This window comes from Myripristis murdjan, chromosome 17 (genome assembly GCF_902150065.1).
Source record: "Myripristis murdjan chromosome 17, fMyrMur1.1, whole genome shotgun sequence".
NCBI classification, from domain to species: Eukaryota; Metazoa; Chordata; class Actinopteri; order Holocentriformes; family Holocentridae; genus Myripristis; species Myripristis murdjan.
Genome location: NC_043996.1, coordinates 21,361,985 through 21,379,067, shown reverse-complemented (window position 1 = coordinate 21,379,067; position 17,083 = coordinate 21,361,985). Strand labels below are relative to the sequence as shown.

Here is a 17,083-nt window from a genome sequence, read left to right as displayed (position 1 = left end):
TAATGTAATCGTTTGTAAATTTATTTTTACACACCTAGGTGACGAACAAGGCTCAATATTAATAATCTTAAAGCAGAAATGCAAAACAAGAAGTGAGAGCTGTTTGCTGTCTGCGGGGCCGGAAGTCAGTCCGTCGCTAAATCGTCCCTGCAGAAACAAGGAAATGTGGAAACAATTGATGCACCTCTGGCGTTAACCGGTAAGACACTTCCATGGCCGTGCCCCACTGTGTACCAGGAAGAGGTATGTCTGCATATACATGAGGCAAAACGTGTATTTATCACCTGCAGTTTCTGCCTAAACTGTACGAGTGGACTGGCTCGTAAACCGTGCAGCGGGTTTAAACATTTTACCACGCCGCGAAGCTAGCGAGGTAGCAGCAAGCTAATCACATCTGTCAGGCGATGCAGTGACAAAGGCAGGCAGCAGAAACTGAATTCCGCTTCTGGAACATATAGAAGCTCGTGTCATGAAGTAAAGATGAATATTGACTTCTCCCATAACATTGCATGCATAAAAACCAGCAATAGGCCTGTCTTCTTCAGTAATAGCTACATTATTCATGATATTGTAGTTGAAGTGTGCCACTGATATGCTTGTGTGTGCTGCCTCCCAGGGTCCAGGGCTTAACAATCCAGGAGAATAACATGGGACTGCTGTCTGACCCAAACAGGAGGCGTGCTTTGATCAGCATGCTCACGCGCCTCAATGCCCCAATCTGGTGAGTTCACTCAAAATCACCTTCAGCAATCCAATACACCACGAATCCATCATGCACGCTCATGCCTTACCTTCTGAAAATGCCTGAAATGTACAAACGTGCATGTGCATAATGATGTCTCCCCTTTCCGTCCTCTCCTCTGGCCCTCCTTCAGCGTGGTGTGCTACATGGCCGGCGTGGCGTGGTTCATGGGCTTGGCGTTTGAGCCGTTCACCTTGCGGACCTACATGTCAGAGAACGCCATGGGCTCCACCATGGTGGAGGAGCGCTTTCCGGCGGGGGAGAGGGCTCTGGCCACGGGCAGGGAGTTTGCAGCTCATAAAAAGAAAGTGGGGTAAGCTGAACACACTGTGGGACAACATTTAGCCCGTGTCCCACCTGTTTCTGTTCTGATGTGTCCAAATTTTTGTCTGCAGCGGGATGCCCGTGGACTGGCTGGTGAAGACGATGCAGTCTCAGGGGCTGGAGGTGTTCACCCAGAGGTTTTCTCGCACGCTGCCCTTCCCCGACGAAAACAAAGAGAGATATGTGAGTTTGTGATCAAAGATGTGTGGATTTAGCCTTGCAGTGATTTTAACATGACATACTGTGCAGAGTCAGTGATGGTTTGATTCTATTCAGTGACCATCATATTGCATCTCACAGCTGCATGAAATAAACATAATGGATAAATAATAAATAATAGTAATGAAAAATAATCATACCTTGCCTTTCAGCGACAATCATAATTTTTATTGTCAGCTAGGTCATTCATGTGAATCCTTTAGATTAAAAAAAGAACAAAGAACAAAAAAATTATTTTAAATATTTATGTACATTTACCCAAGTACTGTACTTAATGACAAATTTTAGGTATTTTACTCAAGATATAATTATAATTTCAGCTAATTTGTATCTCTGTTCCACTACATCTCAGAGTCAAACATTTTACTTTTTACATTTATCTGAAAGCTTTAGTTACTAGTTGCTTTGCAGATTCATATTAACAATCCAAAAAATATATAATCAATAAATAAATTATGATATTGTCATATCAGTAAGGCCTTAATGGTCTTGATCTTCTTGTTGTATTCTAATCTGAAAATGCTCCAAGAGGCTTCATTTACATATTAAAATATTAAATTTCACCTCTTTGACTTCTTCACTATTTACAAGTCTGAATTATGCTATAAACACACGTTTCAGCTCGCCATATAAAACACAAGGAAATTGTTTTCTCATTAGTTTTTATGTTTTCTGACTTACGCAAATATAAATCTTCCCCTCGCTGTCCCCTCTCTCCTCCAGGTGGTGGAGGGCACTAATGTATACGGGATCCTTCGGGCCCCTAGAGCCCCAAGAACTGAGGCCCTTGTGCTCAGTGCCCCCTGCAGCCCCGGCAACAACAACAACCAGGCTGTGGGGCTGCTGCTTGGTTTGTCTCAGTACTTCAGGAGTGAGTCCATCGCCCACTGTGCCCTCTCTGTCTCTCTCTGAATACAGCCTGCATACAACACATAGATCCTCACTTTGCACATAGATCACACAAGCACACTTTGGCATCCTGCTACTTCATATGAAATGGCCAGAGCGTTTCTTGGTGTAATGATTGTTTTGCTCCATAATAGATCAGATTTACTGGGCCAAGGATATCATCTTCCTGGTGAATGAGCATGATCTGATTGGTATGCAGGCCTGGCTGGAGGGCTACCATCACACCAACACCACAGGTGATTACTTGTATTCTTACTTATGACAAAACACTGCGGCGATTAGCTCTGAATTTAATCAGTTCTTATGTTACTTAAAACAGCAATAATTAACTCCACCTGACATTAGAGCACTCAGGGAAATGTATTATATTAAAAATACCCAACTGACAACACAAGTTTCCTCTTTGTTATTTGAGATATTGAACATAGATCTGACAGACTGCCTGCCTCGGTCAAGGCCTCCTGCTGCTTCTGTTGTCATATTGTCTGCTAGTGTGTATTCTTTTGCGTTATGACTGCAATTATGACTGCAATGTTAGAAATTTGCTCACTAGTTTGCTCAGTGGGGTCTCCTCTCTCTGCGGTCCTCCAGATTTCTTTCATTTTTTTTTCCTGTTTCAGCTGCGTTTTTTGGGGAGTTTTTAAACCTGTGGGCATGTAAAACCATTTGAAACTGCAAACAGTGATATTGGGCTTTAAATAAACCTGAAGTTAAGCTTGACCTTCCCTCCTCAGCTGACTCTCTCTCTCTGTGATGGGTCTTCCAGGTATGGACTGGTCTCCGCTGCAGGGGCGCGGTGGCTCCATCCAGGCAGCCTTGTCTCTGGAGCTCAGTAGTGACGTCATCACCAGTTTGGACCTGGTTCTCGAAGGGCTCAACGGCCAGCTGCCCAACCTGGATCTGGCCAACCTCTTCTACGCCTTCTGCCAGAAGATAGGGGTCCTTTGCACCATCCAGGGCAAGGTAGAAGCATGTAATCAACAATTCATCACAATTTCTGTGTATACAAGAAAGAAAATATTTACCGCTTCTCTGTGGATTGTTGAACAGCTGCAGCGGGACGACTGGGACACTGCCTCAGGCTACAGCCATGCGGTCCAGACCATGATGCTGATGGTTCTGAAACAGGCCAGTGGGCGGCCGTGGGGCGACCACGGTCTCTTCCTACGCTATCACATCGAGGCTGCCTCCATCAAAGGCATCAACAGCTTCCGTCAGTACAAGACGGACGCAACCACTATTGGCAGGTCAGCGCAAGTTTATGTACATGGACAGATGACAGCAGCTCATTATCGTGTTTTTGTATATCCACATAAATATATTGTTAACTCCTGCTTCCCTTTCTCAGACTGCTGGAGGGAATGTTTCGCAAGCTGAATAACCTCCTGGAGCGTCTACACCAGTCCTATTTCTTCTACCTGATGCCATCGCTCTCTCGATTTGTCTCCATCGGTTACTACATGCCAGCCTTTGGCCTGCTTGCTGTTATACTGCTGCTTCGTGTATCCTCTCACTGATGTTTTTTTTTTTTTTTTTTAACCCTCATTTTAATAAGATCTAAAAATGCGACGCACACTTCCACACAGTAGTTGTGCAGTGACATGTATGTATGCAGACTTGCCATGATAACAAACAGGGGTTCTTTACATCTTGGCACATCATGTACGTATCTCTGATGCTGTGCTTGATTATCAGTTTTGCCCTTGACTATGAATGATGCAGGCCTTAGACCTGTGGGTTCAGCTCTCAGCTCTACCATCAAGAACAGAAGATGGTATCGCCGACATTGAACAGGTTAGTCAGACTCACCTGGGCCGCCTCTCTGCCTTCCCGCCTCTGATACTATGATAAATATGTCAGAGATTCAAAACATAATAAATCATCTACTTGACAGAGACATGTAACGCGCTCTTTATTAGTCGATGGTTATCTTCCAAGTCAAATCTTCTTCCTCTCCGCTCTGCATTCCTGTGTCTTTCAGCAGTCTGGCCCAGGGGTGCTATCAGTGTTGACTCCGCTGGTGATCAGCCATCTGACGGGAGTAGCTCTGTACACGCTGCCCATCCGCTCTCAGGAGATGGCTGTGGAACATTTTCCAGTGTTTGAGACCGAGGCTGTGGTCCTGACAGCTATTGCCATCTACACGGCAGGCCTGGCTCTGCCTCACAACACACACAGGTAGCTACTATGATGTAAATTCAGATCTCCCAAGGACCTAAATTTGCTTGACAAGATAGATTTTGCATTGTGAAGGCAAGCTACAATATGGGCAGGCAGAGATTTGGGTCTGTATACAGTCCCCTCCAAAAGTATTGGAACAGCAAGGCATATTCCTTTGTTTTTGTTGTTCACTGAAGACATCTGGGTTTAAGATCAAAAGATGAGTATGAGACAAGAGTTCAGAATTTCAGCTTTTATTTCCAGGTATTTACATCTAGATGTGTTAAACAACTCAGGACATACCACCCTTTGTCTGAACCCACCCATTTTTCAAGTGAGCAAAACTACTGGAACATGTGACTGACAGGTGTTTCTTGTTGCCCAGGTGTTGCCTTTTAGGTTGATTGTTCAAACATTAAATAGCTCTGCATGACTAGTTTAAGGCCCCATTTACACGACGATTTTTACAACTAACGGTAAACTTTTGTTGCGGTTTGGCCTTTCATTTACACGACAGCTGCGTTTTAGGTGCTTGAAAACGCAAACTTTGGTTAACCGGGTTCCAGAGTGGAATTTTTTGATAACGCCGCTCTCCCCGCCGCCGTGTAAACTGGCAATACGAAATTCTTGTGAAAACGATGACGACACGGCCCCACTTCGCGCGTGACTATGACGTTTTCAGCCATGCGCCAACAGGAAAACAACAACAATGGTGGACTATCGAGCTGTGTTTGTGCTTTGTACGCAGGCACGCGGTGCTACTCTGTGGTGTCACATTGCAAAGTTACACCGCCACCTACTGGCCTGGCATGCACACTACAGCGTTTTCAGTCGTTTTTGCGGATCCGTGTGTACGAGGATCGTTTTCACAGCGTTATTGTATGAACATGGAACTTCTTAAAAACGCAAAGGAAAAAGTTTTCCGTTTTTATCAGAACTGTTGTCGTGTAAACGGCCTGCGTTTTTAGCCTTGGTTTAAACCTGTAAAGACTCCATTTCTTGTTAATGAGGATAAACCAACATGAAGACCAGAGAGCTGTCTATGGGAGAAAAGCAAGCCATTTTGAAGCTGAGAAAAGAAGGAAAATCGATCATTGGAGCCATTGGAAAAACATTGGGAATAGCAAGCACAACAATTTGGAATGTACTGAAAAAGAAAGAAACTACTAGTGTGCTGAGCAACAGACGTCGAACAGGTCGGCCAAGGAAAACAACAGTAGTTGATGACAGAAATATTTTGAGAGCTGTGAAGAAAGAAAACACCAAAAACATCAGCAAGTGACATCACCAACGACCTCCACAGCGCAGGGGTGAAGGTATCACAATCCACTGTTCGAAGAAGACTCTGAGAGCAGAAATATAGTGGCCGTACCACAAGATGCAAACCACTCATCAGCAGTAAGAATCGGAAGGCCAGATTGGAATTTGCAAAGAAATACAGAGATGAGCCGCAAAAGTTCTTATGGACCGATGAGACCAAGATTAATCTCTACCAAAGTGATGGGAAGGCCAAAGTGTGGAGAAAGAGAGGCACTGCTTATGATCCGAAGCATACGAGCTCATCTGTGAAGCATGGTGGAGGTAATGTCACGGCATGGGCGTGCACGGCTGCTTCTGGAACAGGCTCATTAATATTTATTGATGATGTAACTGATGATGGTAGCAGCAGAACGAATTCCGAAGTGTACAGAAACATTTTGTCTGTCAATTTACGGAGAAGTGCATCCAGACTAATCGGGAGGAAGTTTATCATGTAGCAGGACAATGACCCAAAGCACACTGCCAAAAAAAACAAACAAACAAAGGACTTCATCAGGGGGAAAAAGTGGAAGGTTTTAGACTGGCCAAATCAATCACCTGACCTTAACCCAGTAGAGCATGCATTTCACCTCCTGAAGAGGAGACTGAAGAGAGAAACCCCCCGAAATAAACAAGAACTGAAAGAAGCTGCTGTAAAAGCCTGGAATAGCATCACAAATGAAGAATGCAATAGTTTGAAGTTGATGGGTCACAGGCTTGAGGCAGTTATTGCAAGCAAGGCTTATGCCACCAAATATTAATATTATTTACTTTAAGATTATTTGTTCCTTTACTTTTGCTTACCTAAAAATGCTGTGGTCTAGTACAAACGGTGATATGTCCTAAGTTGTGTAACACATCCAAATGTAAATACCAGGAAATAAAAGCTGAAATTCTGAACTCTTATCTCATATTCATCTCTCGATCTTAACCCAAATGTCTTTAGTGATCAACAAAAACAAAGAAATTGGCCTTGCCATTCCAATACTTTTGGAGGGGACTGTATTTGTCATTCACCTTTTGTTTTGGCATTAGTGACTTATGTCTTGACTTCATTGGACATGGTTTAGCTGTGCTGCTCAGAACCTGAGACTCCACCAGCCAAAACTCGCAAAATCTCACCATAGACTCTTACATAAAGTATTAACAAATGGTTTTTGATTATAAATACACGTGCGTGTTGTGGAAAATTTTGTGCAGTATTGCGTTCACAATCAGAAACCCATTTGCTTTACGGGACTTGACACTGTTGTTGGCATGCTGTAACACTGCAAGACCTTGTCAACATAAAAACAAACAACCAAAAAATTAGAGCCATCAGTACACCATGTTCTTAAAACAGCAAACAAAGACAATTAATAACTAAAAAACAAAAAAATTCTCTCTGGAATTGTACAAGAAAGAGCTGAACTTGCCCAAGTAAAAAAAAAAAAAAAATACACACAGGATCTGCTAAAGTGGTAAGTGCTTATTTGTAAAAATAAATAAATAAATATATATATATATATATTTTAAACTTTCAAAAGTAGACATTTTGAGGCAAGCTACAAAATTGGACTATATATATCTCATGTTCTTGTTCTTTAGTAGGAATATTAAGAATTGGGAGAAATTGTGTTGAAACTGCTAATGTTGCTAAAACTAACTAGTTGACAGCATATTGCACTGATTTGAAAAGAGCTGGTGAAAACACTGTTAATATGGCATTGTGCAGTTCATTTCCTTTAATCTCTGTGCTTCCTGCAGGCTCGTGTCCGGTGAGGGCACAGAGCAGGGCTGGAGGGTGCTGAAGCTGGTGGCTGTGCTCTACCTGGCTGTGCTGCTGGGCTGCACCGCCCTCATCAACTTCTCCCTGGGCTTTATCTTGGCTCTCACCCTGGTGCCTTTGGCTGCCTTCATCACACCCCACGTACCAAAGTAATACACCGACACACACGCCACTGCTGGCTTTTATATTGCACTCGCTAAGTGATTTAAATGCCTCATACGCCCTGCAAGTCAGTTGTCTGGGAGCAGTTAATGCTGTACGTGTTCTGGTACCTGATTTGACCGCATTGCAAAAACAGAAAACGGCACACAATAAAAAATTGTGGTGAAAACATTATCAAATAAACTTAAGGTATTTTGAGTATTTAATCATATAGGCTACATTAGAATAACAATAAGTGCAAGAGTGGCCTGTAGCCTTTGAGTACAAAACAAATTAACCCAACAAAATACTCATTTCAAATTAGAGGAACTGTATGAAGTGGCCTGCTGTAACAAAAAATACAGTGATATGGTTGTGTGCTCTCATTTTGATTTAGTCCTGTAAGCATGACTGCTCCTTTAAAGGTGCATTATGCAAAATTGAGGGTTGACTGAAGGGAGGGCTGTTTAGACTAGACTCGACCCAATGTACACAGTGCAGCTTACATGCAATTTGTTTCATGTTGCAAGTTATTATTAGTATATTTTTTTTTTACTGTTGCTGTGTCACCAAACCCATATAACGATACAGAGTTCATGATATTCATTGGATGGTACTGCAAAAACAAAGCTGTAGGCAACCAAATTTGACGTCACCTTGACCTTAGAATAAAAACAGTTAGGGGTATCAAGATGTGTCAATACTACCAACACTAGTTTTAGTGTTGTTTTCAAAATTTTGTTGTCGGCTTAGTACCCATTCTTGTGGCATCCCTAAGTCAATCAATAAATCTTTATTATGTCAAATAGTTAACACCAAATTAATTTATCCTCTCCTCAGATAGCACATTAACAACTTGTCATAGTGGTTCACTACTATCACTACTAGTGCTACTACTCTTAAAACCTATTTTTATGGCACATTTTATAAGTAAATTGCAAAAAAGCAGTTCTCAGTATACAGTGAATGCTTGATGCTATGAAGTAACACTTGTGTCTCTTTCTTGTTCTCCCCTCAGGCTTCTGTCAGCCCTCTTCATGGTCCTGCTCAGCCCAGGCTGCACGCTGTTCTTTTCCATATTTTTCTTCCAGGAGCTGCAAGAGACGCCCGTCAACCTGCAGGAGGGCTGGGTGCTCTTCCTGTCCGTCATCTCGCAGGGCATCCTGGACCACTCCCTGTACGGCTCTCTGGTCTACCCCCTCGTGGCCCTGCTAGTCTACCCATGCTGGCTGCTTTTCTGGAACATACTCTTCTGGAAGTAAATGCCACCTGCGGGAGGCCTTTTGTGGGAGTAAAACAGCAAAGCCCTGTTATGTAGTTACGTGCCCTCTGACACGTTCTCAGGTCTGTCATCACTAGGAGGAATGTGACGGATGGCTGAATTATCCACTGGAGAAACTGGGACACAAAAACAATGGCTGCAGTTAACTTGGAAAGAACACACTGACACTTTTTTGAATTTTATTTGTACATTGTGTTATCCTATTTTACCCGAACTGTTCCACTGTTAAAATGCTCTGGGGAAAAAAAACATTTAAACAACTTACTTTTTTCTTTTTTTTTTTTTTTGGAAAAAGAGTTCACCCGTTTTATTTCAGGACATCATACAAAGTTGCATTAGCCTGTGAAGTTGTAAATGAAAAGCAAACTGTGGAGTGTGTCATTCCTTTACTGATTACAAGAATGTTCACTGAAAAAAAATTAATAATTAAATATTTGCTACAAGCTTGGTCCCACTTGGGTAGGATGAAATGACTATTTCACAGCTCACTTACGAATGAATGCATTTTTAAATCATTTTGTGGCATAACCTACAAAAAGAAAGAAGGTGTGGATTTTTTGCTAAATAACTGTAAATGTCAGGTTTTGCAGGTTGCCAGATAGGTTTTTCAGATTTTACTTTGAATTGTCAGGCATGTTTTGTGGTACCTGAAGGAGATTGCTGCCTTGTTGTCATAGCTGTGGAAACAGTTTGGCGTTTACATGGAGGTCTGTGAGTGAAAATCTGTAGCAACCTAATTTGGGGCAAGAAAACGGGTGGTTTGCTGTGTGCCTCTGTGAAGATATCTTTGCATCTGCTGAAAAAAAATCCACACTACTTCTAATGTTTTTTCTACTTGTTTTGACGACTTTCTTTAAGCCATGTTGACTCCTTATTTATAAATGCCAAAATAAAAGCTTGAAATGATCATTTGAACATGATAACATTTATATTACCCCAGTCAATTCCACATTCATTGCCAACCTTGAAAATCAGGAACATAGTGTGTATAAATGTATATATATTCACTCACTTTTCCTACACTAAATTTCTAAGTCATGGAAAATAACAAAAGGTCTTAAAAGAGCAATAGTTGCTTATCTTCTCAAACGTTTAGAAAAATTACCATCTTGAAGTTAATGCTCCCACAGCTCTCTTCAGACTCTCCCCTGGACTCCAATATGTCAACATACATTTATTTTTATAACGAACTGAAATGGCCCCAATGCTTGCAAAATTGCAACAAAGAGGATGTTGCTTAACAAGCACATCATTCACAGCAATTAATGTTTCCTTAAGAGACTTAGCAAGTCTGCATCGGTGTTCCCTCAACACTGATTTCTTAAGCAAACGTGGTGTAGTACCTACACTGGGATGAAAGTATTGCACGTGATCAAATGAAATAAAAAGCAAAGCCGTGCACAGGGAGTGTTTGTGGTCAACTGTAAATACATCAATATGGACAGAAAGAACAAATATATCTACATGGCCGGGACATGATTCTGTTTATATTCTGTTTTAATTTCGTTTATTCAGTTGACACCGTTAAACAGTATAACGTACTGATAAAACAAATCGTTCTGTGACTCACAGCTCAGAATGAACAGAGTAAAATGAGATGAAGAGTTAAACGAACATCAACATCAACGCATCATATTAAAAATAATACACTTGATACAATGTTATAAAAAATAAAAGCACTTTACAACCCTGTAAACACAGCAATCTTCCTCTTCCCACTCATGGCATTGTTATTAATTATTATTATTATTTTTATTTAGTAAATTATTTTGGTACAAACCAAATCAGGTGTTGTACAATGCTCTGAACTTTCCTTTCATTTCACAGTTGGCAGAAACGGAAAGTGTGACATTCTCTAACTTTCACTTGCATTTGATTAAGAAGAACTTTGATGATCACCCCCACCCCACCCCCGAAAATAAATATTGGTTTGGTCTGCAGTGTTTTGCAGCGCCCATCCACCCCTTCAAATAAATAATGAAGAAGTCTGCCCATGAGCAAATGTGTTAAACAGTTATTTCTTGTTGCACTGTCTGTGGTTCCCTAATGTGAGCCTCGACCAGTGGAGCTCTGTGTCGCGCTACAGTGCCTTTACTGCTGCAGTCTTCACCAGCCAGCCAGCCAGCTAGCCGTCGTGACCCTCAGTGCACTTTGACAGTCCTGACATGAGTATGCGTTCAGTATCGGTGAGGTAACCAACAGAATTAGCCATCTCACTTGGTGTGTGTGTGTGTGTGTGTAAATGTGTAAGTGTGAGAGAGCGAGAGAGAGGGAGCCCGACCAGATCACGTTGCTGGAAAAGTCAGCTACTGCTTAAACCGGGCTCTCCCCGATCCTCCCGCCTTCCTTTCTCCTTTGTGAGAAAAACAAGAGAAAAAAGCAGAATAATTTAACTGACAGGAAGCGCTAACATGAGTAGGATTGTAATGTATCGATGCGTATACTGGACAAAATTAAGACTTGAAAATAACATCCAACAGCGTTACAATTTCCCACATATGTACTGCATGTATTGTTAAATCAAAATTTAAACAATCATGAATACTCAACATTCAGTTCCTACTTCTAATGTGATAAAAGCACTGCACTTATTTATATTTACATGTCAGTAAGTGAAATTTCGAACCCCACACACACGTGCATTTTTGAGATCCACCGACCTGTCAATCATTCCGTGAAGGCGGGACGACACAGGCCAGCTTTACACGCAAACTGGAGGTAGAATTACTGGGACAGTGGCAGACAAATTGGTTTACTGAATTTCTACTTTAATTTTGACTGAGTTAATATATTCAAATGTGGGAAATTACAAAGCTGTTGTTAGATTCATTTTCCGATTTAACCCACTGATACCTGAGGAGCCATGGACGTATGGATGTATTTTTTTCTGAGGTTGCACAGTTTTTTTGTGTGTGCTACTTTTTAGTCTTTCTGTGCCAATATTTTGGCCAAATCTTTTGATATATTTTAATGGATTTTTTTCTTTTTTTTGTAATTTTGTAGCATTTTCCTCAATTTTGGGGATACTTTTGTGGTCATTTTTTTTTTTTTTTTGGAAAGAAGTGAATTTCTTAAGGTTTCAAAGGGTTAAATCATTCCACTGTAATGGGTATTGTTTGACACCATGCAGTCGGTACCTGCTGGATGCGGCTGTGCCTGTGTGTGTCGGGTCTGGCTGTAGCGCAGATCTCACAGCCGGGACGGGAGGGCTTGTTGATGAAAGTGCACGAGGGACAAGCCCACTCTGTCTGCAGAGAGAACACAGGTCCAAACCAATTAAGTTTTCTTTCGTTGGGCCGCATTAACAGAGGCGTGTGTCGGCCTGCTGACGTACCTGTGATTTACTGGCTTTGCTGGGTTTGTCGTTCAGCTGCAAAGACTCCAAGTTGAGGGAGTCCTTGATTTCGCTCCCGCTGGTTCTGTCACCTCCACCGCTTGAGCTCCCTATGAGCAATGAAAACAATAAAAAAAAAAAAAAACGAGAGTGTAGTGTAAGCTTTTCCAGTTTTAAAGCAGGGGGTGCTGTTTTCTGAACATATAAGACTGTTGTGGCTGTTGTCTTATTTCAACCTGTTTCAACCTGTTTGGTTGCAAAGTTCACAAATAAACACAAATATCTTGTGTGTACATATCTTCTGGATCATCACTACAATATCAATATCAAAGTATCGGATCAAAGATGTTGTGATATTTGATGGCGTCCACAGAACTCACCCTGAGCGTTGTGGGTGAGCCTGGAGGGCAGGGTGCTGTAGCCCCTCCAGTCTTGGGAGGCAGGGCCGTTGCTTGGCGGAGGAGGCGGGGCGAGAAGAGCGCTCTCCTGGTCCTGCTGGAACACCTGGCGGGTCAGACGGGCTTGGCGGGCGGAGACCAGGTACAGGTACGCTGTGTCCCCGTCCTTCTGGACCCCGTAGGAGGCAAGAGACCTCGGCTCGGTGCACAAGCACTGGCCAATCACCCAGCGCTGCACGCGAGGATGGAAGCCGTACTCCAGAAACACCTAGTGGAGAAGACTGTTAGTCTTTTCAAATACTCAAAATAGCTAGTGACAATTATGATTATATATCACTGTGACACTTTCTATATAGTACAATCAGCCTTGTTAAACTGATGACAAATGAGATTTATACTATGTAGACAGTGGATAAAGCGCTGGCCTCTCAGCCTCAGGATCATGGATTCAAATGATGGGCAACATTACTTTTTGCTCCACATGAAGACTAAGGCTGACGCGGAGGCACTGTTCCGTTCAACGTTATAAAATAGCACGCATTCAAATTCAGTATTTCTCATCTTTTATCTTTTCCCATCACATTTCAATCTGACTGGCTGACTGGACACACATCTGACGACCAAGTGTAAAAGCAATGTGGTTAAATCTCAACTGGAATCGAGCGCTAGGTGCAAGTGGCAGGAAACGATCAGGTGTGAAAGGAGAGTGGATTCTGTTGTCTGACCTGTTGCTTGAGCGCAGCCACAGTCATGTGGGGAAAGACTTTCACGGTGACGCAGCAGGATGAAGAGACATCTTCCACTGCCACAGATAAACTGTGAGAAAGATATGAAACTCTGTAAGTGGCAAACCATAACCTCCAAGACCTGTCAGTTAATACTGCACTGCAAAAACTCAAAATCGTACCAAGATTATTTGTCTTATTTCAAGTCAAAAATGTCTTATTACTAGTCAAAATATCATTACACTTAAAATAAGACATGATCACCTCAGAAGTAACTTGTTTTTAGACAACTGTCTCTTGTTTCAAGTGAAAATTTGCTTGAAACAAGTGAAAATTTGCTTGTTTCATTGGCAAAATTTGTTTCTTGTTTCTAGCTAATTTTCACTTATTTCAAGTGAATTTTCACTTTTTCCACTGGCAAATTTTGCCAATGAAACAAGCAAATTTTCACTTGTTTCAAGTGAATTTTCACTTGAAACAAGTGAAAATTGTCTAAAAACAATTTACTTCTGAGGTGATCATGTCTTATTTTAAGTGTAATGAGATATTTTGACTAGAAATAAGACATTTTTGACTTGAAATAAGATAAATAATCTTGGTAAGATTTTGCGTTTTTGCAGTGTGGGACCTCAAATGGATGCTCGACACACCATTTTTTGACTTCTTACCTAATCTCTCCATCTGCGTAGCTCTTTTCAGAGAGCTGAATTGTCAGCGCTGCTTTCTGTCGAGCCAGAGACGATGCATGCTGGGACGCAGCTTGAGTGTCACCCGCTTCAATCGCCCTGGCAAGCTCCAAGCATAGCTCCTCTACAATAAAAGACCCGGCAAATACTGACATTGGCAGATCATGTCACGGGGAGAAAAAGGGCCAGTAAAAATCAAGCACAAGTGAGATACCCACCTGTGAGCGGCAGAGAGGCTGAACTCCACTGCTCTATAGCTGCTGCTGTGTGGAGCCGTCTGTCGTCAGATTCATGTGTGCTAATGTTTGCAACTGTCAGGAAAACAAAGAGCAAAGGTCCACTCAAACTGGAAACCATATCAAACTTTAATGTTTACTCTAATGGCATGACACTGATTAAGGCTGGATGATTCCGCACTAAGTGAAATGATGGACAAATGATGACATATATAAAGAAGAAGGAAAAAGGTTTTACTCTCTGACCTCTGTGTGCCTCTCTTAGTGAAGACATCACCACTGTGGCCCACTCCTCGGCCTCTCGGTCACAGCGGAAATTGAAGCGGATGCAGTCATGGGGCGGAGCGGCTAAACGCATCTCATGAGAGCGAGGAGACTTTACCTCGTACTGCACCGAGCGCAGGTCAAACTCTGCGATGAACTGAGGAAAGAAGAAAGACGATGCAACTGTTATATTTCAATAACAGATTTAAAACAACTCCCAATATGTGCGGCTTTAACGCGGCCTATCATTCTGCAAGACTCTTTTCTAGGAGCTAATATGTTGCTTCCATTTCTCGTTCCTAAAAATTAAAAACAAATGAACTGGTAACAAATCCTCTGAACCCCATCACATGAAGAACTCTAAATTTGTAACCTGTGACGTTAGATGAAACATAGCCCTGATAGGTGCCATTGCGGTTTGCTTGGAAAGTATTTAAACCGGATCTAGACAATCACCGAACAAAGACACACAGATTGAAAACAAAAGCATAGAAGATAGACTGAAGCTTCCTCCAGATATCCCACGGACGAAGAGGCAAAACATCAGATGGATGTTTGCACACTAAAATTTAAAGAGGTGCAAAATGTAATAAACTGTTCAAGAGCATTGTAGCATGGGAGAAGCATATAATCCCCCGATTCCAGAAAGCAGGACAGATAGCTTTATAAATAATTCAACTTCTGCTCTTTTGGCTTGCATATTTGTGTATAATCTCTCCTGTATAATCCACTGTGGCAATGGAGTCCATCCATTAAGTCCATTAAGGCATTCAAACACAGTCGTGGGTGGGGAAAGGCTATTCCCCAGTTATATGAATGATCTGACAACTACAATGTCTTTGCATAAAAAGGCTCCATTCATGTCAGGTTTTGGGAGGATGGCATGATGTGAACTTTATGAAAACAGTGCAGATTCAGGAGGTAAGACAAGATGTGATGAGACATTTACTGAGGTCATTTAGGTGTGTTCAGGGTGTATGCGTCTACATCCTCAATGATGTGGCCATTACCAGAGTAAGACTTGCTTATAACAATGAAAGAAGTTGGAGAAGATGCTAAACAGTATAGCAGTCTATGGGAAGGGGCTCCATGATTTACCTCTAATCAACCTTACCAGAGGGAACGAAGTGCACAAACATGAAGCTGTGGTTAAGATTAACAGTGTAAAGACACAACAGTAAGCAGTAAAGTGCCTGCTTTAGCAACTGGGTGGAAATAAACCTCCAAATGCAGCACTTTGGCGAGTACAATGTGTGCTTAAACACAGACAAACCGCAAGGCAAGCGTAATGAGGCTGTCAAGGCCTTGGCTCCAGTACAAGAAAATCTACACGGAACAAAGGGACATAAAAAGAAAAAAAAGGGAGCTGATAATGGAGCAAATACATTGGGGCAAAGCTGCAAGGTGTGCCAAAGTAGCACGGGACAATGGGTGAACTTGAGAAAGCGTGGAGAGAAAGTAACTTATTTAGGAAATAGTTTGGGATATGGAGACATCATTTTAATTTTGCTGTCAGCAGCTCTTAATCTCTGCTATTGGCAGTCCCACCCCATGTGTTTAATACCAAAACACATGTATACCAGCTCTGATTCTGCTTTTTAAAGCCGATATTGACCAGAATTGGCGCATGATCCCAAATTAAACTTAGGGACGCGTGCTTGCTCAATACAAGCCCAAAAGGTCTGAATCAGCCAAACGTGTGTCTGCTGAAAAACACAGACCCAAGTTACAGCACAAAGCATGAAAACCCATCCCATGAACAAGACAATAATTTTATTTTATACAATGGCACAGCTGGGGAGGCCAAGGTGGGTAGTGACAGCAGTGCCCAAGACCCTCAGAGGCAAAGGCACAGACATGTGAAGCACTTGGATAGTAGAAAGGTGGTACTTCATATCCATTATATCATTATACATAAACATGTTGACCTTCTGATCCTATAGTGCGTTTTAAATGGGAGGGTTCATAGCAACCCAACCACAAAGAAAAGCTTATCATGGGTAATAGATTATGCCAAATTAAGGGTTAGCTCCTTCAGACAAGAACCGGAAAGGGCTCACCGATGCGCTGCTACCTGCTCTGACTCTCTCTTGTGGTCTGGGGTGTGAGTTTCTTTCCCAAACTAAACACAACTGCTCGCACTGAGTCATAAAATGGCGTATGGCCCCCTTTGTTGACGTGTATGGCACATTACAAACAACACATCTCAGAGCAGACAGGAGCGGTGGGGCTGAGCGGCAGGTGTGTCGGCAGCCTCACCACACTGCGGCTTCCGCTTGTGTCTCGCAGGGCCAGGCGAAACTCTCCCGCCCGGCTCGGGTCCATGCTGAGCTGTAAGCGGAGGGCTTCGTTGCCGGCCCCGGGGAGGCACAGAGGCCGAATCCCCGAGTGGCACACCGACACCCGGACCGACATCAAGACGGTGTTGCAGCACGCCACCGTAGGCCCGCCGTACACGGCTTGGGACGAGGCAGGCATCGGGGCTGGAGCCCAGCCACCCGAGCTCAGTGCCATCTCCCCGGCGGTGTAGGGGCGGATATCCGAAGTAACACGGACCGTATCGCTTGTGCTGGGTTTATAAGATCCGCCGCAGTGG

General features: G+C 42.6%; 2 protein-coding genes across 5 annotated transcripts in view; one reads left to right on the top strand and one right to left on the bottom strand.

The window, feature by feature from the left end:
• The first annotated feature begins 125 nt into the window (after window positions 1-125).
• On the top strand, window positions 126-9,759 carry gpaa1 (glycosylphosphatidylinositol anchor attachment 1). 4 transcript variants are annotated; one of them, XM_030074548.1, is made up of 13 exons: window positions 126-243; window positions 617-721; window positions 876-1,055; window positions 1,138-1,249; window positions 2,009-2,156; window positions 2,329-2,430; window positions 2,961-3,157; window positions 3,245-3,441; window positions 3,543-3,696; window positions 3,917-3,988; window positions 4,176-4,372; window positions 7,400-7,570; window positions 8,581-9,759. In XM_030074548.1, the coding sequence occupies exons 2-13, from the start codon at window positions 648-650 to the stop codon at window positions 8,822-8,824; spliced, it is 1,848 nt and encodes a 615-aa protein (XP_029930408.1). In that variant the 5' UTR covers window positions 126-243; window positions 617-647; the 3' UTR covers window positions 8,825-9,759. The 4 variants fall into 4 exon arrangements, with proteins under 4 accessions (XP_029930408.1, XP_029930409.1, XP_029930407.1 ...); XM_030074549.1 differs by having other exon boundaries at window positions 147-199; XM_030074547.1 differs by lacking the exon at window positions 126-243 and adding an exon at window positions 311-474 and having other exon boundaries at window positions 4,179-4,372.
• A 575-nt stretch (window positions 9,760-10,334) lies between these two features.
• The window catches only part of sharpin (SHANK-associated RH domain interacting protein), a 6,867-nt gene continuing 118 nt past the window's right edge, over window positions 10,335-17,083 (bottom strand). Inside the window, exons 1-9 of the mRNA XM_030074550.1 lie at window positions 16,747-17,083; window positions 14,470-14,644; window positions 14,206-14,298; window positions 13,970-14,111; window positions 13,302-13,392; window positions 12,559-12,844; window positions 12,179-12,288; window positions 11,982-12,092; window positions 10,335-11,197 (exon numbers count right to left, since the gene is read on the bottom strand). The exon at window positions 16,747-17,083 is cut by the window's right edge and continues 118 nt beyond it. Coding sequence (XP_029930410.1) covers window positions 11,147-11,197; window positions 11,982-12,092; window positions 12,179-12,288; window positions 12,559-12,844; window positions 13,302-13,392; window positions 13,970-14,111; window positions 14,206-14,298; window positions 14,470-14,644; window positions 16,747-17,001 — 1,314 coding nt within the window. The 5' untranslated portion in view covers window positions 17,002-17,083 and the 3' untranslated portion in view covers window positions 10,335-11,146. The remainder of the gene's footprint in view (window positions 11,198-11,981; window positions 12,093-12,178; window positions 12,289-12,558; window positions 12,845-13,301; window positions 13,393-13,969; window positions 14,112-14,205; window positions 14,299-14,469; window positions 14,645-16,746) is intronic.